The sequence below is a fragment of the Hylobates moloch genome, unplaced genomic scaffold (genome assembly GCF_009828535.3).
Source record: "Hylobates moloch isolate HMO894 unplaced genomic scaffold, HMol_V3 SCAFFOLD_8, whole genome shotgun sequence".
Taxonomy (NCBI): domain Eukaryota; kingdom Metazoa; phylum Chordata; class Mammalia; order Primates; family Hylobatidae; genus Hylobates; species Hylobates moloch.
Genome location: NW_026652283.1, coordinates 30,712,499 through 30,738,243, shown reverse-complemented (window position 1 = coordinate 30,738,243; position 25,745 = coordinate 30,712,499). Strand labels below are relative to the sequence as shown.

General features: G+C 41.0%; 1 protein-coding gene across 2 annotated transcripts in view; it reads right to left on the bottom strand.

Annotated features, from left to right (window-relative positions):
• Nucleotides 1–25,745, bottom strand: part of PKP2 (plakophilin 2) — a 106,916-nt gene that overhangs the window by 51,142 nt on the left and 30,029 nt on the right. For both annotated transcript variants that reach the window (XM_032159953.2, XM_058443131.1), the window contains exons 5-6: nt 10,590–10,797; nt 553–730 (exon numbers count right to left, since the gene is read on the bottom strand). In XM_032159953.2, coding sequence (XP_032015844.1) covers nt 553–730; nt 10,590–10,797 — 386 coding nt within the window. The remainder of the gene's footprint in view (nt 1–552; nt 731–10,589; nt 10,798–25,745) is intronic.

The following is a 25,745-nucleotide window of genomic DNA, read 5'->3' as shown; positions in this document are numbered from 1 at the left end:
TTCACTTTTTTGTGGAGACAGGGTCTTGCTATGTTGCCTAGGCTGGTCTCGAACTCCTGACCTCAACTGATCCTCCTGCCTCAGCCTCCCAAAGTGCTGGTATTACAAGTGTGAGCCACCACACCCAGCCAAGGGTTTTCTTACTCATCTTTGTATAGCCTTCAGTAGCTAACATAATGCTTTACACAAAATTGGTATTTGATATGTATTACTGTGTGATTAACTATGGAGATAAAATAAACATCTTATCATGTTAAGATTCTTTCAGTTATCATCCAAATAAAGTCTCCCCAAAAATAAACTGTGTAGGCTGGGCACAGTGGCTCACGCCTGTAATCCCAGCACTTTGGGAGGCCAAGGCAGGCAGATCACTGTACTCCAGCCTGGGCAACAGAGCGAGACTCTGTTTTTAAAAAGATAAATAAAACAAACAAACAATCAAACAAACTGTGTAACTAGAAAAGAACCAAAGGCAGAATATATCCTGACTTCCTTGGGGCTACCTAATTTTTTATTGCATCTTCTATCAGGGCAGGGTGCAGGTAGCATTACCTTAGGCATCCAGTGACGTTGTAGAATATGTCAAAATCGAGCAAACCATTTGCTTTTGGGTAGTCTCCTTCAGGCCACCCAGAAAAGGGGATGATGATATTCTCCGTCAGCGTAAGCAATGCTTCTGTTATCATGAGATTCTTTAGTTTGTCATTAGATGACAAATTCCACAGCAAACCTAGAAAAGCACAGAGTTACCATGAAAACAGTGCAGGGTGGGACCAAAACGACTGCTGAAAAGTTCAGTTAAGGCCATCAACTCCAGGGCCATGACTAGTCATAAAAAAATTTGGGGGGTGGGGGAGCCAGCCCCTTTCTCAACCGGAAGAATGCAATTAGAACTCACTAGACGGTGATGGAGGCTGACCCACATGAGCAATAAATATATGGCTTAGGTTACAAACTGTGCAGGTTTAAACTAATCAGATATACAAATAAAGGCCAGACATACTTAAGCATTTATTGCTGCTTCTCTTAAAGGGCCCTACCACAAAGCTGACCTGACCAGGATAATAAAGTCTGGGCTCACCAATAGGCAGGTTTAAAATGGTCCTATTGTAACTAAAACTTCAACATTTTTAAAGAGTCGTATTTTTTTCTCCCTTAGATACACTTGGGAAAATATCTTCCCTGCCTCCTTCCCCACTAACTGTAACTTTCACCTGACATTGTGCCTCCCAGTAAGAGCAGGGAAGGTCTGCAGAAAGCCTTTCTCCATGCCTGTCAACAAGCTGATCAACACCACCAATTAATGTTATTGACTGGTACCCAATGACAGAATCACGTCCTCCAGCAATTTATTCTGGCTACCTCATGTATTCTTATTTTATAGTTTGGCAGTGAAGGAGAGACAACGGCATCTTCCCTATCGGCCAACTTGCATGGCCTAAGCACTGCTCAAAGATTAGTACTCTATTTACTCATTAAATTTTCTCTTTCCTCTTGAATCCCCCATATTAAAGAGAAAGACCATATAGGCCAATCCAGAAGAAACTGAGATAATAGCATGTTGTGCTTTATAAGGTATATACTGTGACACAGAGACTGAGGCTGGGTCCTGAGAGAAAATAGAAAGTGGCATATACATTTAGGATTTGTTTTATTTTTGAAATTTGGAGCTCGAATCCTTCTGATTCAGTGGAAGGAAGACTGCACACCAATTGCTTGCTGTTCCAGGGACTCCCAGCAGGTGTAAAGTTGCCTTGTCATCTTTCTTTCTTTTTTTTTAAGACTGAGTCTCACTCTATTGCCCATGCTGGAGTGCAGTGGTGGCTTGATCTCGGTTCATTGCAATCTCCACCTCCCAGGTTCAAGCGATGCTCCTGCCTCAGCCTACCAAGTAGCTGGAATTACAGGCGCCCGCCACCATGCCTGACTAATTTTTGTATTTTCAGTAGAGACAGGTTTCACCATGTTGGCCAGGCTGGTCTCAAACTCCTGACCTCAAATGATCTGCTGCCTCGATCTCCCAAAGTGCTGGGATTACGGGCATGAGCCACTGCCTGGCCCGCCTCATCATCTTTCATAATGTAATAGGTTACACTAACTCACTAATGCCCAGGAAAAGGAGAAGAAGGGCAGAAAGAGAAGGGATGACTCTTCCCTTTCTACCCTATCCTTCTCACTGCCCAGGCAACAATTCCTACTTCTTTTTTTTTCCCCCGAGATGGAGTACGGCTTTGTTGCCAAGGCTGGAGTGCGGTGGCGCGATCTCGGCTACCTGCAACCTCTGCCTCCCAGGTTCAAGCAGTTCTCCTGCCTCAGCTTCCCGAGTAGCTGGGATTACAGGCACACACTACCATGCCTGGCTAGTTTTTGTATTCTCAGTAGAGACGGGGTTTCACCATGTTGGCCAGGCTGGTCTCAAACTCTTGACCTGGTGATCTGCCCACCTCGACCTCCCAAAGTGCTAGGATTACAGGTGTGAGCCACTGTGCCTGGCCCAGCAATTCCTATTCTTTTTTGAGACAGAGTCTCACTCTGTCACCTAGGTTGGAGTGTAGTGGCGCAATCTCGGCTCACTGCAACCTCTGCCTCCTGGGTTCAAGTGATTCTCCTGCCTCGGTCTTCTGAGTAGCTGGGATTACAGGCGCAGACCACGACACCCGGCTAATTTTTTTGTATTTTGAATAGAGACAGGGGTCTCACCATGTTGGTCAGGCTGGTCTCGAACTCCTGACCTCGTGATCCACCCGCCTTGGCCTCCCAAAGTGCTGGGATTACAGGCATGAGCCACTGTGCCCGGCCAGCCATTCCTACTTCTTAAATTGACTGTATGTCTGTGCAAAGGAAAGAGGAAGCACATAGGTACTCGGGGCAGGCTCCTTTATGAACACAGCAAATGTGGCAGACTTTGCTGAACTATGTGGCAAACATCGCCTCCCCTGAAATAACAGTCTGCATAGTTAAAGCTTGGTAATTACTCAGCATACTTGTATTTAGTCCAACCAATCAGAACACATTAGGCTTCATGCAGTCTTTTGGGCTTAAACAGTTTGCTTCTGCTGTGCACAGGTAACTACTTTTTGAAACTGTAACCAGATTTCCACTGGAGCCTACACAGAGCTTCCATTAGATACAGTGACACTGGGTCTGGTGTCTTGTGAGGACTAGATTTCTGGCTTATGAGGAGGTATTTTCCTGATCAAACTCGCACTGGGGATTAAGGAGCAGTGTCCCTTAGCCACAGGTTTTGCAATACAATGACTTCATTCCTCCTGCTTCTCCTTTAGAGGCCCTGGAAGAGGGACAGATAAAACTCGAAGGTGGTTGAAAACAATTTAAAAGGCAAGTCTGAGGTTGAGTTTTGGTTACTAAGCTACAAAAGCAAGTTAGAAAGAAGAGAGAAATGAAGAAAAAAAAAAAAGCTTCTTTAGTCCTAAATAAGCAAACAAATTAATAGTCTCTGCCTGCCAGAAGCTTAAGAACGTGAAGCATAATGACACTTCCTCCTTTTAAAAAGGACCACACAGGGCACTCAAAGGAAAAGTACACCTTACAATAAAAACCAGAGAGGATTAATTGGAACAAAGGCAGTGGAATTTTCCTTTAACAGTCAATATCCTTTAGAGCTTGGCATGCTCCATTATTTCTACAAAAGTATATGATTTTGGAAGTTTCAGCATAATTTTAGAATTTCTAATATAGGATTTTGCATAGAAATGTCATGTCTGTCAAATTTCTGGGTGGCATGAAAGCTGTGAAAGAACTAAGATGTTCAATAGAGATTCAGGATTACATATGCTTATACTCACACACCCTCACACAAAATCAGTGAGTAACCAACTACAAACTGGGAAAATATGTACAATATGAGATAAAAGGCTAATACTCTTAATATATAGAATTTTTATAAATCACTAAAAAGTGAAACACCAGTAGAAAAATTGGGAAGGTACATAACACAAAACCAATTGATATTAGGAGCTAATGTACACAGGAATCCATGTTCTCTAGTAACTAAAGAAATGCAAATTTAAACAACTAGGTATCATTTTCCATGACTAGAGGACGCAAAACCAGAACCAATAAGTGGAAATTCTAAAGAAGGAGATGTTGGCTCACTGAAAGTATAAACTTCTAAGGGGGCTTTGAAGAAAACAGAAGGAACTACTTGTAAGACCCGGCTCTATCACTGGAGGGAATAAAAATTAGCTTATCTCTTATTAGAAAGCAGACGAAGGCTTTTACCCTGAAATTAAAGCGTTGGACTAGATGAGCAGTTTCCAAATGAGCCCAGTGACAAAACAGACTCACAGTCTTGGGCCATGCCCCAAATTTGCTGAGCCAGAATCTCAGGATGGAGTTCAGGAACTTATATTTTAAAAAAAGATTCCAGTTTTGGGCATGAGGAAACCAATGGCCTAGATGATTCTGAATAGATGTCCCTTCAACGATCAGATTCTGGATTACCGAATATAATATTTACAGTTTGGGTTTTCATGTGTCTCATCTTTAACTTCTGGTCAGTTGATTCACAGTGTCTTAATGTCTACTAGTATAGTTCTTTGTTGCAGATGGTCTGTCTGCCTGTAATTTTCTACCATGAGGCTCTCATTCTAGCCAAAAAGAAAGGGATCTGGACTCTGTTAAGGGATACAATTAGAATAATTACCAATTATAAGAGACAATAACTCCATTATCCAGAAATTTACTGCCAACTGTGATGTTTGCAAAAAATAGCTAACCAGTAAAGGGATGTTAGATATTACAGCTCATGTTAAATAATAATGACCTCGGCCGGGCATGCTGGCTCATGTCTGTAATCCCAGCAGCACTCTGGGAGGCCGAGGCGGGCGGATCACGAGGTCAGGAGATCGAGACCATCCTGGCTAACATGGTAAAACCCGTCTCTACTAAAAATACAAAAAAAATTAGCCAGGTGTGGTGGCGGGCGCCTGTAGTCCCATCTACTCGGGAGGCTGAGGCAGGAGAACGGCGTGAACCTGGGAGGCGGAGCTTGCAGTGAGCCGAGATCGCGCCACTGCACTCCAGCCTGGGCGACAGAGCGAGACTCCATCTCAAAAAAATAAATAAAAATAAAAAAATAGTAATAATGACCTCTAGGACAGAAAATATAGTAATTTAACAAATCTGCCTTAACACTTAGGCAGCAAAACTTACAAATTTTATGATTAAATAAATCCCTATCTTCAGTGAAAAAGAATGAGGAGGAAAAGATGAGGTCACCGACCACTCGGACAAGGACAAGAAAGAAAACTGGTTCTTTTTAACCATGTTTTTCAAAGTGGTCAAAAAGTGGGAGGATTTTTTTTTTTTTTTTTTTTTTTACAATTTCCCTTGCATAGATATACCCCTCCTTTCACCTAAATTTTGCAAATCTTAACTGGAATATCAGATTATTGAAACGGCCATGTATTCCAAGTTATATATAAACCCAGGGTACCTTGTTACACATTATGAATGCAGAATAACATAATATACAATTACTGAAAGTGCATAATAAATATTTTATAGCAAAACATTTTGAGTATTTTATTAAAATACAGCAATCCAATTAAGTACTTCTATAAAATATGCAGGGATTAATATGCAGTTTCAACACATTTCACTGACAATCACCCCTGACTCTTTCATATGTAATGAAAGAGGGATAAGAACTCCTGCTGCACTCTTATCATGACTCGTCCGTTTTAATCCAACGTATATCCCTGCTCACTCCAGCCAATGCTCACTACTCAGTGACCTTGAAGATGAACTTCTGAGACTAAGGTGTGCCGTTCTCACTTCAATTACGGGAACACTACCACACTCACTTAGTAAGGGAGAAAGAACAATCTCACCGGGGTGGGGGGAGTGGGGGTGTCTCTGATCCTGAAGTTCTTTCATTAGAAGACAAGATCCTAGGCTACTACTGCAGAAGTAGAGCGAGAGATGAAGACAGCTTGAACCAAGGCGGAGATAAGAAGAGGGGCCGGCGCAGTGGCTCACGCCTGTAATCCCAACACTTTGGGAGGCAGAGGCCGGCAGATCACCTGAGGTCGGGAGTTCGAGACCAGCCTGACCAACATGGAGAAACCCCGTCTCTACTAAAAATACAAAATTAGCCAGGCATGGTGGCGCATGCCTGTAATCCCAGCTACTTGAGAGGCTGAGGCAAGAGAATCGCTTGAACCTGGGAGGCAGAGGTTGTGGTGAGCTGAGATCGCGCCATTGCACTCCAGCCTGGGTAACAAGAGTGAAACTCCTTCTCAAAAAAAAAAAGAGAGAGAGGAAGGGTGTCAAAGAGGAGTGAGGAAGAGCTCTCTGCTCTCTGATCAGTCTCAAAGACAAGCCCCTTCTCAAAGACTATACAAATGAGTCATCACATGCCTCAAAAGTAGGTGGGGTGACAGCAAAACACTCAGATAGAAACAGGTTCAAACCCGGGCTTTGTTCTTTACTATTTAGGCAACCTTGGGCAATTTACTTAACCCATCTGAGTCTCACACTGATCATATGTAAATCACCAAATATGCTTCCACCTCTTACGGAGTTGTCAGGAGAAACAGGGATAAAAAAACAGGAAGCCCTAGCTTAGTGACCAACACATAATAGGGGTTCAGAAAAAAAAAAGGTCGAAGAAATAGACCAGTAAGATTCACATATATACTTTCTTTCTTTGTGTTTCTAAACAAAGATATAAACATGTCTATATTAGGTTAACAATTTATTTCTGAGGCCCAGAAAGCCCTTATTTAGCTCTTCTATTAGTAGAGCCAAAGGGAGTAATTTAGAGGGATTTGTATCAGATGTTCAAATGTCTGTTCGGTTCAATTAGCATGTAATGAACACCCTCCAGTAGGGATGTTTGGCTTATATAGAAATCCTGGGTGCTGCACTGCACAATCAACTTCCATTTATCAACTCGATAGATGATCTAATGATGCCTGAATGGTTTCATATGGCATCAACATCACAGAATGTTCTCTGACGTTAGTCTCCTACTGCCTATGCAGGAGAAGAGGAAGCGTGATTCAGTGGCTTGTTCCCTTGACACACACACACACACACACACACACACACACACACGCAAGCACACACACATTTCCCAAGCTTTCTAACTACCAGGCACCCTAACTCCAAATCATGCTATTTTCCACGTCTCCTCTAAATGACCAGCAGCTAGTTTCTTTCTGCCTCTTTGCCTTGCTAGTGATGCTCAGTTTGCCAGGAGTGACTTTCATCCTCCTTCAAAACACCAATCCAAAGCCTGTTCCTCTTTTAAGGTCCACAACGAAACATAACCCTTCAGGAAGTATTTCCTGACTATAAAACTAGTAGATGGAGAAACAAAATCCAATGCGGGTGCAGTGGCATGTCCCTGTAGTCCCAGCTACTCAGGAGGCTGAGGCAGGAGGATCTTATGAGCCCAGGAGACCAGCCTAGGCAGCACAGTGAGAGCCCCATCCTTTAAAAAAAAACAAAAACAAAAAAAACCCAAATCCACACCCTCCCTAGGCTGTGATTCTCAGTACCCGACCCCTGAAAGCTGCTCTGTAAATGTTGGTTAAATGAATGGAATCACTTTTAATTTCTACAGGCATTTTAACACAAATCATGGATATGAAAAGAAATCCCTCATGGGACATGACAGAATGCTGGCAAGAGGGTAGCATGGTACTGGTCGGGCGCGGTGGCTCACGCCTGTAATCCTAGCACTTTGGGAGGCGGAGGCAGGCGGATCACCTGAGGTCAGGAGCTCAAGACCAGCCTGACCAACGTGGCGAAACCCCGTCTCTACTAAAAATACAAAAAATTAGCTGGGCTTGGTGGTGGGCGCCTGTAATCCCAGCTACTTGGGAGACTGAGGCAGGGAGAATTGCTTGAACCCTGGAGGCAGAGGTTGCAGTGAGCTGAGATCATGCCACTGCACTCCAGCCTGGGCAACAGAGTGAGACTCTGTCTCAGAAAGAAAAAGAGAGTAGAGAGGGTAGCATGGTACCTCACATAGTTTTATAGCATTAAAATATATCAGAATTTAAAATGTGATATTTAGCAACATGTATACAGCTGGAGGTCATTATCCTAAGCAAATTAATGCAAAAACAAAAAATCAAATACCACATATTTTCACTTACAAATGGGAGCTAAACATTGGCTATACATGATAAAGATGAATAAAAGATGGAGGAAAGGATGGGGGCAAGGGCTGAAAAACTACCTGTTGGGTACTATGCTGAGAACCTGGGTGACAGGACCATTCGTATCCCAAACCTCAGCATCACACAATATATCCATGTGACACACTTGAACACGTAACCCCAAATCTAAAATGAATGTTGAGTTTTTTTTAAATGTGATATTTTAAGATATAAAGCGAGTAGAGATAACATAATGACAAAATCTTTATAGAAAAATTAAACCCTGGGGGCCGGGCGCGGTGGCTCACGCCTGTAATCCCAGCACTTTGGGAGGCTGAGGCAGGTGGATCATGAGGTCAGGAGATCGAGACCACAGTGAAACCCCGTCTCTACTAAAAATACAAAAAAAAAAAATTAGCCGGGCATGGTGGTGGGCACCTGTAGTCCCAGCTACTCGGAGAGGCTGAGGCAGGAGAATGGCTGAACTCGGGAGGCAGAGCTTGCAGTGAGCCGAGATCGCGCCACTGCACTCCAGCCTGGGTGACAGAGCAAGACTCCGTCTCAAAAAAAAAAAAAATTAAACCTATTATATAACTAAATGAAGCAGGTAGAAGAGCAAAATATATTCAATTTACTTTAAAACAATATTTGTGGAGTACTTCCTTTAAAAGTATTTACCAGAACACTGTCAACTATTACACATAGTTAAAAAAAAAAAAACACCTCTTCTATGATACATATTCTTTGAGCATTGGTTTCCTCATCTGTAAAATTGAGATATAACACCTGATAATACCTAGAAACCCAAGGTTTTTGTGATAATTAAATTAGAAAATGTACATATATCGCTGAGACATTGAAGATATTTAACGAAAATTTACTGATGATTGCACTCCATTTATGCCTCCTGCAATCTTTTTTAATTTTTTTGAGATAAGGTCTCACTCTGTTGCCCAGGCTGGAGTACAGTGGTGCAATCATGGCTCACTGCACCAGCCTCAACCTCCCAGGCTCAAGCAATCCTCCCACCTCAGCCTCCCGAATAGCTGAGACTACAGGCACATACCACTAACACACCTGGCTAATTCTTTATTTTTCGTAGGGACAGGGTCCCACTATGTTGGCCAGGCTGGTCTCGAACTCCTGGGCTCAAGCAATCCTCCTGTCTTGGACTCCCAAACTGCTGGGATTACAGGCATGAGCTACTGCACCCGGCCCCTCCTGTACTCTTTGTACTGTGTGCAGGGAACACAAGCGGAGAACTGATGGTGATGGCAGGGAGAGTGCTTATTCTGGAACACCAATAAATCATTTTCTCTTTTATCATACGACTGTTCATTTAAATGAAACTCGTCCCTTCTCTTCATGCTTAGAGGACATATTACCAACACTGCTGTTTTAATTCTATCTGATTAGTCCATCTCTCCAATTCATTGCATAAAAAGGAGACCTTTGCTCAAATCAGTATTTGAACAAAAATGTGAAGTAGAGAATTAAAAAAACAAACATATCCAGTTACTCTTTTCTTCTTTAAGGTTGCAGTGAGCTAAGGAGGTGGTACTGAGAGGAGTCCAGATAATGGAAAGATTGGAAAAAACAGTTTCTAATATTTGATTCAATTGATCCTCCACATTGGAAAACTATGTGACACTCCATTTCATTTTCTTTTTCTATAGATCCAGCAAGCCGGTTGTTGAGTAAATAATACAAACAACTGGGTGTGGTTCTTGTCAGTTTTCTTTAGAAGGTTTGGGACACCTAGGATAACAGTGAAATCCTACACGTTCTTAAACTACAAAGTGGGCTGTTAGTGAATTTAAGCAGAATTTTCATTGCGGTGAGTCCTGTCAAGTTGTTTTAAAGACATTTAGTCAAAAGTGCATAGAGTTTCTAATTAAGAATATTAAGCAAAAGCCACAGAACATTTTCCCCTTTAGAAAAAAGGAATTCAGGCTGGGCGCAGTGGCTCATGGCTCATGCCTGTAATCCCAGCACTTTGGGAGGCCAAGGCAGGCGGATCATGAGGTCAGGAGTTTGAGACCAGCCTGGCCAACATGGTGAAACTAAACTTTAGTATAAGTATGGTCTCTACTAAAAATACAAAAATTAGCCGGGTGTGGTAGCACATGCCTGTAATTCCAGCTACTAGGGAGGCTGAGGCAGAATTGCTTGAACCCCGGAGGCGGAGGTTGCAGCGAGCTGAGATTGCACCACTGCACTTCAGCCTGGGTGATAGAGCAAGATTCTGTCTCAAAAAAAAAAAAAAAAGGAATTCGAATATGGCTCAAATCTGGAGTCTAAGCCAGCAAGTAACAATGTTCCTTTAAAGCCATCTCTAGCATAACAATGAGCCCATCAATCATTTGCTCCAGGAAACTTAAGAAAAAGAGATGATATAAGGCATCTGGCTGGGGTGCAAATGTGTTAGGTTCTTCAGTGTTCAGCAAGCACTACCTGTTATTTGTTTTTTAGTCTCCAAGTCTCTGGTTTGCTTCAGCACCTGGAGCAGCCGAGGTACCCCATTTAGTTCAGCCACCTCCAATTTGTTGTCATTGTCTTCAAATACTAAGTTTCTCAAGGCCCCACACACAGCTCGCTGAACGTCTTCATTCTGAACTTTCAGGAGCTGCAGAAGCTTGGGGATGCCACGAAGCTGGTTAACCTGGGGAAGAAGTAGATGCATATTTCTAATATTAATTTTGATGTGGCATCGAGGCATTCAATGTAATACAAACAGATGAAGTTTACTGATGCTGATTATAACCTTTCATCAACAACAACTATGTGTAGCACAACTGAGGCTCTTGTAGAATATACCCCGGCTATAAGGCAGTATCTGTCATCAAGGAACTTATGGTAAATTTGGGAAGTTAAGACTGAAAGCTATGAAATAACTGAAGGGGAAGATTAAGTGATAAAGGGTGCATAGGTACTAGTTAAACAAAGTTAAATGAGAAAAGCTTGGAGCATAATAAAAATGAAAAGAATTGGGAATCTAGGCAGTAAGGAGAGTTTTTTTAATTAAAGAATCCAAAATTATGTACGTTTTTTCCTAAGACAAAACTTTATAGTCCATATAAAATGAATAGTATCACTTTCATTAACAGAAATAAAAATGCATTTACCATGTCAGCCTCAGTAGTAATGCAAACTAACCCTAAATTCTTTTTTTTTTGAGACGCAGTCTCACTCTGTCACCCAGGCTGGAGTGCAGAGGCAGGATCTCAGCTCACTGCAAGCTCCGCCTCCCGGGTTCACGCCATTCTCCCGCCTCAGCCTCCCTAGTAGCTGGGACTACAGGCGCCCGCCACCACGCCCGGCTAATTTTTTGTATTTTTAGTAGAGATGGGGTTTCACCGTGTTAGCCAGGACGGTCTCGATCTCCTGACCTCGTGATCCGCCTGCCTCGGCCTCCCAAAGTGCTGGGACTACAGGCGTGAGCCACTGTGCCCAGCCACTAATCCTAAATTCTTATAATCAATTGCATGGAGTATTTTAAAAGACTTATAAAACTTATGCAAGCACTGTAAGCAGATAAAATAATTTTACACTTTTAAATGTGTTATTTAAAAAATATTCCTTCTATCCAAATACGTAAGAAAGCGCATGTTATTAGAGAAAGGGCACAACCAGGAATGGGAAACAAATTGATGAAAGAAGGGGCCAAATAATCCTAATCTAAGCAGGGAGATTTTCTGTTTTAGTCGGAAAATATTATCTAAAGAAGTTAAAGGTAGACACAGCGTTGGTGAAATAAAACATTAGGTTGTAGACTGAAGGCTTTCCTTCTCTTAGGCTTCCACTCACATCTGATTTTGAAACCTTTAAGTTGCCAAGAGCTGTTGGTAAAGATCTCATTTTCACTATCTTCATGCAGAAATTTTGAGGAAATAAGTTTTCATGAATGAGCATGAGCTTGCCTTTCAGACGAAGTTTGTCACTTAGGAAGGACACCCTAACTGCCAGCAGTTTATGCTCAGGGGAGAGCTGCGCGCCTGGCCCGGGGCAGATTTGCATATTTTCTATGTATCAAGCTCTAGCCTCCCTATCATAGACAGGTCAATGGTATTTAGGACACAGCCCTCCAATATTACATATTCCTTTGACGGGATTGGAGAAAAGAGTAGAAGGGCAGAAATATCAGAATTGTAAAACAATCTAAATAATAGCCACAACAATAACAACCACAGTCATCATAATAAAGCAAAAATTCCAACTCCTCTCCCTCCTGCTTCTAACATTAAGAAGTGTCAGTATAATGTTAGGAGTTTTATATACATTATCTAATTAATAGATTGCAAGAACCTTAAGAAGAAAGTACTCTTGATTCCTTTAAGGCTTCACTGGACGTAATAAGGAGTAAATACTTCCACTTGCTGGCTCCCTTCTGAGGAGACATTTGCAGAACAAGAGACAGACGGGAGAGTGGCCACAGCAATTTTGTTCGACTGTGTCTAAAGCCATTTAAATGCATGATACAGATTTCTTAGCTGGCCGGGCACAGTGGCTTATGCCTGTAATCCCAGCACTTTGGGAGGTCAAGGTGGGCGGATCACCAGGTCAGGAGTTCGAGACCAGCCTGGCCAACATAGTGAAACCCCATCTCTACTAAAAATACAAAAAAATTAGCCAGGCATGGTGGGCGCCTGTAATCCCAGCTACTCGGGAGGCTGAGGCAGGAGAACTGCTTGAACACAGGAGGCGGAGCTTGCAGTGAGCAGAAATGGCACCACTGCACTCTAGCTCGGGCGACAGTGTGAGACTCCATCTCAAAAAAAAAAAAAAAAAAAGATTTCTTAGCTGTCAAGTAAATGTGGTCCAACAGATTATTTCATCACTTCATCTATTCCTGTTATAGCCTAAGTATCCCTTATCTGAAAATCTGAAATCTGAAATACTTCAAAATCTGAAACTTTTTGAATGCTGACATAATGCTCCAAGGGAGTAATTCAGATCTTGGATTTTTGGATTAGGAATGCTCAACCAACGTAATGCAAATATTCCAAAATCTGAAAAACCCTAAATTCAAAATGCTTCTGGTCTCAAGCATTTTGGATAAGTGATAGTTAACCTGTATTACACTTCCTTAAACAAACAAACAAACAAAAAATACACAATTTATGTTAAAACAATCTGTAATTCACGTTTCCCTAATTCCCTAATTTTTATTTCATGGTAAGGTTTTAAGGTAAATTCATACTTTTTTTTTTTTTTTTTTTTGAGACGGAGTCTCGCTCTGTCGCCCAGGTTGGAGTGCAGTGACAGGATCTTGGCTCACTGCAGTCTCCGCCCCCTGGGTTCAAGCAATTCTCCTGTGTCACTCAGCCTCCCTAATTGCTGGGATTACAGGCACGCCCTACCACGCCCAGCTAATTTTTGTATTCTTAGTGGAGATGGGGTTTTGCCTCGTTGGCCAGGCTGGTCTCGAATTCCTGACCTCAAGTGATCCACCTATCTTGGCCTCCCAAAGTGCTAGGATTACAGGCATGAGCCACTGTGCCCAGCCGGCTTCCTCCTTTTAATAAGTTAAACTACAGAAAAGAAAGGCCTTGACTGGCAAAATAGCACTGTGGGATATATACCCATGTCTTCTGGGTGAGATCTGTTATTCTGTTACCATGCCACAGTGCCTGTTTTTAAGTTTTTGAGAAAATATAAGTTCATAATATAAATTCACACTTTATAAGCTTCATGAATGCCAGATATACCAAATCCTCCCAGTAGCAGTATACACATCAAATGCAAAAACAAAATCCTATTTGTCCTGAGGTATTTTGGCAGCTTTAGAAATATTTTATTAACTTAATTCATAATTTATAAGTTGCTTTCTTCAAAACATGATGGGAAATGGCTTACTGGCCATATTGTATTTCAAGCTGCAATGATAGAATTAGTAAGAAGTGGCATACGGAAGCCTCCCCAGCTCACACCTGCTCCCTTACCCTGTCACCTTTATCACCTTGGCTTTCAGCACTTGCTCTAGCCCGGAAAGAGAGAACTACAGACACACCAGTGCTCAGATAAAGGCCGAAATCCGGCTACAGCTCTACTTACTGTATAACTTGACTCCCTAGTGTCTGGCACTTATCCCAAGCCTAAAAATAGACTTTAGTTACTTTCATCCATTTTATCAAGCAAATGGATATAAATCCTGCTAAATGCAAAAAGTTAATGACCTTCCCCTTGCATGGAACTAGAAGATGGTAGGTGATGAATCCTATCCACATTAGCACCAATGTCAAATATGCTGCTCTTGTCCCTTAAATTCAGGGAAGCAGCTGGAACCAGGGAGGTTTGATGAGTTTCCCAATTATACTGAATCCTCGGGGTATTTTTCCCTCCTTTGGGAAAAGGGAAAAAGAAATAGACTACCATGAATGTTTCAGAACTTCAAAAATTTCCCATTTGAGTTGGTTTCTAAAGACATGAAAGGGCAGAGTCACATATGAGAATTTTAACTCTCTCTGTGGCTTTATTCTGACTACCTTCCCGGTCAATTATAAAATAAGTAAATGATGAGGACTTCTGGTTGCAAATAAGCATAGGGAACACACAGCCTCTGCTGAGGCAAAGGCTCTCTCCAGACCTGGAGCCTTTGCTCTCGCTTCCTCCTCCTGTCTGGAAGGTTCAGTCCACTCTGCCTCTTTTCTGGCAAAGCCCTACTCATCCTGTGGGATCCAGCTCAAATATCACCTCCTCTATGAAATGTCACTCCCTTTCTCTGCTTTCCCTCCCATTAGAATTAATCACTCCCTGTAAACTGGCATAACCTTTCAGGAAGGCAAGTGGCAATATGTGTCAAAACTTTTAAAATATTCACTTCTAGTAACTTTTATTGGGAACCAACGTGAAATGAAGACACAGATTAACATGCAAAAATAGTGACTACATCTTTTATAATAGCAGAAAATAAGAAACCATTAACATCCAGCAATGGGGGAAGACTGGTTGATGGTTGTCACATACCCACATGTTGAGGTATCCACGGGAGAGGCAGAGCTGACAGACACTTTATTAGCCATACAGTTCCCTCATTAGTCAAATGGGAATTACTGTGTAAGAGGAGCAGTTACATGTCAGGCACACAGTAGTTACTCAACACAAGGTAGCAACTATCATCACCTTTAACAATGTTAACTGAAATTTATAAAATATTAATGTTATAAAAATTCGTATGTCATTTAAAAAATGGAATAAGGCTGGGCATGATGGCTCATGCCTGTAATCCCAGCACTTTGGAAGGCCGAGGCAGGTCAGATCACTTGAGGTCAGGAGTTCGAGACCAGCCTGGCCAACATAGTGAAACCCCGTCTCTACTAAAATCACAAAAAATTAGCTGGGCGTGGTGGCGCAAGCCTGTAATCCCAGCTACTGGGGAGGCTGAGGCAGAAGAATTGCTTGAACCCGGGAGACAGAGGTTGCAGTGAGCCGAGATCAAGCCTCTGCACTCCAGCCTGGGCGACAGAGCGAGACTCCATCTCAAAAAAAAAAAAAAAAGGAAGAAAATATCTATGCATTTCTAGTCATCAACACAGGAAATGAGATTAGGGAATTTGGGAGAAGTGGTAAATGTATGAATCATAAATAGGATCTGCCATTTTCTATGTTTTCAAATAATGAGCCTGTATTTGTGTACACTTTTAAAAATCGAAATAAAAAAATTTTTTTGTGGGAACAAAGAAAGCTACATATGCAATTTGATTGAAGATATGTAAATATATGCATTAAAAATTAGAGAACAAAACCAAAATGATAATGGTGAGATTATGGGTGATTTTCTTTTCTGTTTTTTAATTTCTCAAATTTCTTATCAAAAACTTGAATTTGTTTTATAATTAAGTTTTTGCAAGATATTTATGGCAGTAACTACTTCAGTGATGAGATATGAAACAGGCATGAAAATAAGACCATATTAAGAAGGGTCTTACAGACTAAATTAAGGGATTTGTCTTTTATCCTGCAGCCAATGGGGGGAGTTATTGGGAAGGTCTCCCTAGGGGCTGTGAGGCACGAGACTATTAGGAATGGATAAGAATGGAGACAGGGATATTAATCTGGAGACAGATGGATTAACAGAAGACGGTGCTGGGACCAAACAGTATCTCTGAGTAGGGAGGGAAAGATGTGGGTAGATGCCAAATACTTTTAGAAGTAGCATTAATAGGACCTGAAGACTGAGTGACTATGAGAGGTAAGGAAAAAAGAAGGTTCACCGCATATTCTCACTCATAGGTGGGAACTGAACAATGAGAACACTCGGACACAGGATGGGGAACGTCACACACCGGGGCCTGTCACGGGGCGGGGGGAAGGAGGAGGGATAGCATTAGGAGATATACCTAATGTAAATGACGAGTTAATCGGTGCAGCACACCAACATGGCATATGTATACATATGTAACAAACCTGTACGTTGTGCACATGTACCCTAGAACTTAAAGTATAATAAAAAAAAAAAAAAAGAAGAAGATTCAAAGAGTGTTCAAGTTTTGGTGTCATATTACCTAGGTGAACTACCCTCCTACCGTTCACTGTACATATATATATATATATATAGGCCAGGCGGGTCCGTGCCTGTGGTCCCAGCTACTTGGGAGACTCAGGCGGGAGGAATGACCTCCAGAGGTCAAGGCTGCAGTGAGCCATGATCACACCACTGCACTCCAGCCTGGGCAACAGAAGAAGACCCTGTCTCAAACAAACAAACAAAACCTCCCACAAAACCAGGAATAAAAAAAGATTTAAAGATTTATCTCTGACTAGCTATTAAAGGATCAATATTCAGCCCCATTCCCTTCACCTATATGTATAAAGAATGTTCATCACTAGCTAAATGTCTTCTAAAATCCTTATTCATTCTTCCTATGGAACAAATAGGCAAAGGGTCAGTGAGAAATGCTCCATAATTACACAGCTTTTGAAATGGCAAAGTCTAGATGTAGGGATAGGTCTTTTAAAGCAATATCTAAAATATAGACATCGAGACGAAAAATATTTAGTTTGATCTCACAAGAATTTTAAAATCCTGCATGATGAAAGATACAAAAAACAAAGTTAAAAACAACAACAACAAAAATAAAGCAGGAGAAACTATTTGCCACATATGTGACAACAAATTAATATGTGTAATAGGTAAAGAACTGTAAGTCATTAAGAAAGAGATATATCTTAGTAGAAAAAATACACAATGGATTAAAAATGACAATTCACTGAAGAAATACAAAGTCAAAAACCACACCGAAAGGTGCTCAACTTCATGAATAATTAATGAAATGCAAATGAAAAAAAAAATCAGCAGAAGCTCTTTTGTGTGACCCTTACTTAACTGACCTGCAAGGCTAACCAACAACATTCTCTTTTCCCTCTGTGAAACCTCTTTGATTCTCAGAGTACTATCAAAGCTGGTAGGTTACTCTGTTGGAGCCTTTGCACTTCTATTTCTACCAGTTGAGTTACACGTTTACCAACAGTAATTTAGGTTTGTTTCCCAGGGTATTTATGTCAATTGTATTTGTTATAATTATGTAATTTACTTACCTATTCTATAAATGGATGAAATATAAGTATAGAAAGAGTACTTATTTCTCTGAAAATTAATTTGAATGCTTTGGAAAGACTAGAGAAAGGTGAAAAGCTTGAGAGCTCTGTAATTAGTGATGGATAGAATTAATGTAAGAGACTAAGATTTGAACTCAGATGAATTAGTTCCATTAAGTTCTCATTCCACTTTAAACTTAAACTAAAAATGGCAGATGATATATAATGGGCATAGTTTATGCATGCAAGATGGTGACAAATTCTATAAAAGGGTTTATCATTTAAAAAAATATTTTTCTCAATAACTTTTGTGTGTGTGTGTGTGTGTGTGTGTGTGTGTGTGTGTGTGAGACAGAGTCTCTCTGTTGCCCAGGCTGAAGTACACTGGCATCATCTTGGCTCACTGCAACCTCGGCCTCCTGGGTTCAAGCTATCCTCCTGCCTCTGCCTTCTGAGTAGCTGGGACTAAAGGTGCGTGCCACCACACCAGTTAATTCTTGTATTTTTAGTACAGATGGGGTTTCACCATGGTGGCCAGGCTGATCTTGAACTCCTGACCTCAGGTGATCTGCCCGCCTTGGCCTCCCAAAGTTCTGGGATTACAGGTATGAGCCACTGCACCTGGCCCTCAATAACTCTTTGATTGGACAACTATTAGTCTTGATTTCAAATATAAGAAAATTTCTATGATAACGAAATGCTTATTTTTGCTTATCAGATTAACAAAAACAAACAAGAGAATAATACCTTGTGGTAGTAATGGTACATGGAAATGAACACTGATAAAATGTTGATGGGAGTGTAAATTTGTACAATTTTTGCGAGGACTTATTGGGGAGTTATTTATCAAAATTAAAAATGACTCGATAGTAATTAACAACTCAACTTACCTACTGCCTGAAACAAAAATTGGACAAAACATACAATGGTTTCAATAACTGAAAATGAGTGAATGATGGATAGCGATCCCTTAGACATCACTGCCTTGGGAGAGTTCCCAGGCTACGCGGCAGTGAGAGAAAACTTAAGTGAAACTCAACAGAGTTGAGGGCACAGAGCTCAGAGTTTGAGAAGACCAAAGGGCTAATTTTTGCAGAAAAGAGTGCCACAGAGAAAAGAGCTGAACAGCAAGAGAACTCCTGAGATCTGCAGAGGACCCGCCTGCTAGTATTCAGTAGAGTATTAATTAGTGCATGTGGTATGAGGAAACTGTCTGAGGCCAGGGAGATAATCATTCAAAAGGATTTCAGGGAACAGCATCTCATGTTCACAGAGGCGTAGGAACAATGACTATTCTTATCAGCCAGCCAGAAAAATCTCAAAAATTCCTGCTATATTAGGTGGAGTTCTCAAAAGTGTCTTGCCTTAAGAAGTAGGGATTAATTATCTCTAGAATAAATGCTCCTCTGGTTCCACTCAACAAATCTTAAAAGTAGAATTTGAGGGCAAGGAGAGGGAAAGCATTGGGACAAATACCTAATGCACGCGGGGCTTAAAACCTAGGTGACGGCTTGATAGATGCAGCAAACCACCATGGCACATGTATACCTATATAACAAACCTGCACACTGCACATGTATCCCAGAGCTTCAAGTAAAATTTTTTTTAAAAGTAGAATTTGGCCTGGGCGCGGTGGCTCATGCCTGTAATCCCAGCACTTTGGGAGGCCAAGGTGGGCAGATCATGAGGTCAGGAGTTTGAGACCAGCCTGGCCAGCATGGTGAAACCCCATCTCTACTAAAAGTACAAAAATTAGCCAGGCATGGTGGCATGCGCCTGTAATCCCAGCTACTTGGGAGGCTGAGACAAGAGAATCGCTTGAACACGGGAGGTGGAGGTTGCAGTGAGCTGAGATCGTACCACTGCACTCCAGCCTGGATGACAGAGCAAGACTCTGTCTCAAAACAAACAAACAAACAAACAAACAAACAAACAAACAAAGCAGAATTTGAAAGGATCAAACTGTTTCCAAGTACCTTAACTGCACCCAGAACAAAGCTCAAGAATATTTACAAAAATATCCAGCATCCAACAAGATAAAATTCACAATGCCTAGGAGCCAATGGAAACTGCCAGGCATGCAAAGAAGAAGAAAAATATGACCCATAATGTGGAGAAAAACCAATCAATCAAAAGCTACCTAGAATGGACACAGATGTTAGAATTAGCAGACAAGGACATTAAGGTAGCAATTTTATCTGTCTTCCATACGTTCAAAAATCTTGAGCAAAAATGGAACACGTTAAATAGAAACATAGAAGACATAAAAATACTGAAATCTAAATTTTAGAGATGAAAACTACAATGTATGAAGAAAAAATACACTGAATAAGATTAATGGCATATTAAGCACATATTAATGTATTAATGGCATATTAAACACATATTGAGAGATTAGCAAACGTAAAGCATAGGAATTGAGCTTATCTAAAAACACAGAGAAAGAAGACTAAAAAAGAAAGACCTAAAGAAGCCTAATGTGTATGTAATTGTAGTTCCCAAAGGAGGAATAGAAAAAATGTGAAAATTTTCTAATTTTGATGAAAAGTAGAAATTCACAAATCTATGAAGCTCAGTGAACTCCCAAGTACAAAAAACCAAGAGAAACTACACTAAGGCACATGTGGCCAAATTGATCAACACCAGTAAGAAAGAGAAAATCTTAAAAGCAGCCAGATGGGGGAAGAAAAGACTCATGTATGGAGGAAGATAAGGATGACAGGAGATTTCTTATCTAAAACAATGCAAGTGAGGCAAGTGAGAAGACAGTGGAGCAACTTTCCTTCTTTCTTTGAGACAGAGACAGAGGCTCACTCTGCTGCCCAGGCTGGAGTGCAGTGGTGTGATCTCAGCTTACTGCAACCTTCGCCTCCTGGGTTCAAGCGATTCTCCTGCCTCAGCCTCCTAAGTAGCTGGGATTACAGGCACCCGCCAGCATACCTGGCTAATTTTGTATTTTCAGTAGAGACAGGGTTTTACCATGTTTCCCAGGGCGGTCTTGAACTCCTGGCCTCAAGTGATCTGCCCGCCTCAGTCCTCCAAAGGGCTAGGATTACAGGCGTGAGCCACCATGCCGTGGCCAACTTTCAGTACTAATATTTAGAAACTGTTAACCTGGAATTCTAGCCAGTGAAAATACCTTTCAAAAGCAAAGATGAAATTCTTTTTCAGACATACAGAAGATGAAATAATGCAGGTTTGCTGGTCATGAACTAAAATAAATATTTTTTAAAAATTCTTCAGGTAGGTCAGGCATGGTGGCTCACACCTGTAATCCCAGCACTTTGGGAGGCCAAGGAGGGTGGATCACCTGAAGTTGGGAGTTTGAGACCAGCCTGACCAACATGGAGAAATCCCATCACTACTAAAAATACAAATTAGCTGGGCATGGTAGCTCATGCCTGTAATCCCAGCTACTCGGGAGGCTGAGGCAGGAGAATCGCTTGAACCCAGGAGGCGGAGGTTGCAGTGAGCCAAGATCGTGCCACTGCACTCCAGCCTGGGCAACAAGAGTGAAACTCTGTCTCAAAAAAAAAAAAAGAAAAGAAAAGAAAAGAAAATTCTTCAGGTAGTCTGGGCATGGTGGCTCATACCTATAATCCCTGCACTTTGGGAGGTAGATCACTTGAGGAGGACCCAAGGGGATCACTTTGAGAGGCGAGTGGATCACTTGAGGTCAGGAGTGAAAGACTAGCCTGGCCAACATGGCAAAACACTACCTCTACTAAAAATACAAAAATTAGCCGGGCGTAGTAGTGGGCACCTGTAATTCCAGCTATTCGGGAGGTTGAGTCAGGAGAATCACATGAACACGAAGGGTGGAGGGTGCAGTGAGCTAAGATCGCGCCACTGCATTCCAGCCTGGGTGACAGAGTGAGACTCTGTCTCATAAATAAATAAATAAATAAAGATTCTTGCCTCACCATCCTGGATCCTGTGGACACCTGCTAGGAACAGGACTTCTAAATGGAAATACGTCTGGAAAGCAGGCTGTAGTCCACGGCCATTTTTGCTGGCTATAAGTGGGGTCTCCAGAAGGAAACGGAACACATCTCTTCTTAAAATTAAAGGTGTTTATGCCCGAGATGAAACAGAATTCTATTTGGGTAAGAGATGTCCTTATGTATACAAAGCAAAGAACACCACGGTGACTCCTGGCAGCAAACCAAACAAAACCAGAGTAATCTGGGGAAAGGTAACTCGGGCCCATGAAAACAGTGGCATGGTTTGTGCCAAATTCCAAAGCAATCTTCCTGCTAGAGCTATTGGACAGAGTCCGAGTGATGCTGTACCCCTCAAGGATTTAAACTAATGAAACAATAATAAATAAAAGTGGATTTGTAAAAAAACAAAATAAAAATTTTCAGGTAAAGGTAAATGATCACACTATCTACACAAATAAAGAGCACTGGAGCAATTTAGATCACATGGACAAATCCCTGGAAAGACTCCCTTGAAAGACACAAACTACCAAAGCTCACTAAAAAAGCAACTGATAGCCTAACAGCCCCACAGCAGTTAAAGAAACTGAATTTGCAGCTAAGAATCTTCTCACACATAAGAATCTTCAGGCTGAGATGGCTTCACTGCTGAAGTCTACCAAACATTTAAGGAAGAAATAATACCATTTCTCACCAAACTCTTTCAAAAAGCTGAAAAGAAGGGAATACTTCCCAGTTCATTCTATGAGACTAGTATTACCCTCAACTCAAAATCAGACAAAGACACTAAAAGTAGAGATCTTGTCTTTTATACAGACATAAAATTTCTTAACAAGATTTTAGCAAATCTAGTCATAAAACCTACAAAGTGACAGTACATCACAACCAGGTGGGGTTTATGAATGGAATAACATTTTAAAATCAATCAAGGTAATTTACCATAATGGCAAAATTGAAATTTTTAAACCATAAAAATATTTCAATAAATGCATAAAAAGCATCTGACAAAATCCAACATCCATTCGTGATTCAAAAACTCCATTAAAGCAGGAGTAGAAGGGGAAGTTCTTCAACTTGATATGGTCATTTATCAAAAAACCTACATGTCGCATAATATTTAAGGGTGAAAGAAAGACTGAATACTTTTGCCCTCAGATGAGAAACAGGATAATACGCCCACGCTCACCATTTCTTTTCAAGACTGTAGGAGAGGTTCTAGCCAGTACTACACACACACACACACACACACACACACACACACACACACGTAAATATGTATATTATATATATATTATCTATTCTACATACTAGCAATGAACAACCAAAAATAGAAATTAAAAAGTACCATTTATAGTAGCATCTGGAAATATGATAAACTTAGGGATAAATCTAAGACAAGACATGAAAGACCTCTACAGTAAAAACTATAAAACTCTGCTGAGAAAAACTGAAGACCTAAATAAATGTTAAGATGTACCATGGTCATGGGTCACAAGACTCAATATTGTTAAGATGTCAATTCTCTCCATATTGATCTACAGATTCAGTGCAATCTCTAACAAAATCCCAGCAATTATTTTTTAAGAAACTGACAAGCTGATTCTAAACTTCAGATGGAACTGCTGAAGATGCAGAATAGCCAGAACTTTGAAAAAGAATAAAATGAAAGGACTGACATTACCTAATTTCAAGACTTATAAAACTATAGTAATCAAGACTGTGGAATTTGAATAAGACAAATAGTCTTCATCTTTGCTGAAGACTAATTACTCTGGGATTACTACCTAACATGTCTGTTTCTCTGAATCAGATGATGAGAAGTTGGCCCCTTTCTGGGTGAAGGCTTTTTGAAAGTAAGACATGGTTGACTCGAGTCATATTTATTTGCGCTAGGATATAAGAATGTTTCACATCCCCAGTTTTCCATGGTGTCCTCACAAAAATCAATTTTCTCAAAATTCATTTAGGAAATAATACTTGGGAATAGTAAACATTCAAAAATAATCTTACAGGCCGGGTGTGGTGGCTCACACCTGTAATCCCAGCACTTTGGGAGGCTGAGGTGAGCGGATCACTTGAGGTCAGGAGTTGGAGACCAGCCTAGCCAACATTGTGAAATCCTGTCTCTACCAAAAATACAAAAATTAGCCGGGTGTGGTGGCAGGTGCCTGTAATCCCAGCTATTCAGGAGGCTGAGGCAGGAGAATCACTTGAACCCAGGAGGCGGAGGTTGTAGTGAGCCAAGATCATGCCACTGCACTCCAGCATGGGTGACAGAGCAAGACTCCATCTCAGATTAAAAAAAAAAAAAAAAAAAAATCGGCTGGGTGCAGTGGCTTTATGCCTGTAATCCCAGCACTTTGGGAGGCCGAGGTGGGCAGATCACTTGAGGCACGAAGTTCAAGACCAGCCTGGCCAACATGATAAAACCTCGACTTTACTAAAAAAAAAAAAAAATTACAAAAATTAGCCATGTGTGGTGACACATGCCTATAATCCCAGCTACTCGGGAGGCTAAGGCAGGAGAATGGCTTGAACCCGGGAGGCAGAGGCTGCAGTGAGCCAAGATTGCACCACTGCATTCCTGTCTGGAACAGAGTGACTCCGTCTCAAAAAAAAAAAAAAGACAAATAGATCAATAGAACAGGATACACAGTCCAGAAATAGACTCACATATTTGATCAATTCCTTTTCAGCAAAGATACAAAGACAATTTAGCAGTGAAATAAGTCTTTGCAACAAATGATACCTGAACAATTAAATTTACATATACCAAAAAAAGGAACTTCAGTCCACATCTTACAACATATAAAAAATTAACCACAAATGGACCATAGAACAACTAAAATATATAACATTTACAAAACTTCTAGGATAAAATATAGATTATCTTCTAACCTTTGAATAGGGAAAGATTTCTTGGATACACATGAAAAGCACAAACCACAAAGGGAAAAAACTGAATAAATTAAATCCCATTAAAATGAAAATCTATTAGGAGATGAAAAAACAAAGCACAACTGGGAGAAAATATTTTCATATTACATATCTAGAAAAGGTCTTGTGCATAGAAAATATTCAAAAACTTTCAAAATTCAATAATAAGAAAACAAAACAAAACAAAATGGGCAAAAGAATTGAATACACATTTCACCAAAGAAGACATATAAGTGGCAAATAAGCACATAAAGAGATGTTCTGGCTGGGTGTGGTGGCTCATGTCTGTAATCCCATCACTTTGGGAGGCCAAGGTAGCTGGCTCCTTTGAACTCGGGAGTTGGAGACCAGCTTTGGCAACATGGTGAAACCCCGTCTTTACAAAAAACACAAAAATTAGCAAGGTGTGATAGTGCACCGGTAGGCCCAGCTACTTGGGAGGCTGAGGTGGGAAGATCACTTGAGCCTGAGAGGTGCAGGTTGCAGTGAGCCAAGATTGTGCCACTGCACTCCAGCCTGGGCAACAGAGGCAGATCCTGTCTCAAAAACAACAAAAAAAAGTTCAACCCCTTTGTCATTGGGGAAATGCAAATTAAAACCACAATAAAACACCTGTACAAACTTACAGGCTAACATTAAGGCTCACTATATCAACTGTTAAGATGAGGAGGAACTGGAACTCTCATAAATTGTGAGTGGGAATGCAAAATGGCACAGCTGCTTTGTAAAATGGTTTAGCAGTTTCTTAAAAAGTCAAACATACACCTATCATACCATCCAGGCGTTTACTCCTAGGTATTTACTGAAGAGAAATAAAAGCATACGTCTACATGAAGACTTGTATACAAATGTTCATGGTAGCTTTATCTGTAATAGCCAAAACTTCTGATTAACACGAAATGGGTGAATCTCAAAAGACTTACTCTGAGTAAAATAATTCAAACCAAAAAAAGCTTATATTCTATATGATTCCATTTATATAAAATTCGAGAAAATTCAATCTATAGTGACAGAAACCAGATCATGGCTGGGCATGGTGGCTCACACTTGTAACCCCAGAACTTTGGGAGGCCGAGGAAGGAGGACTGCTTGAGCCAGGTGTTCCAGATCAGCCTGGGTAACATAGTGAGACCCCCATCTCTACTAAAAATACAAAAATTAGCTGGGCATGGTTGTGTGCGCCTACAGTCCCAGC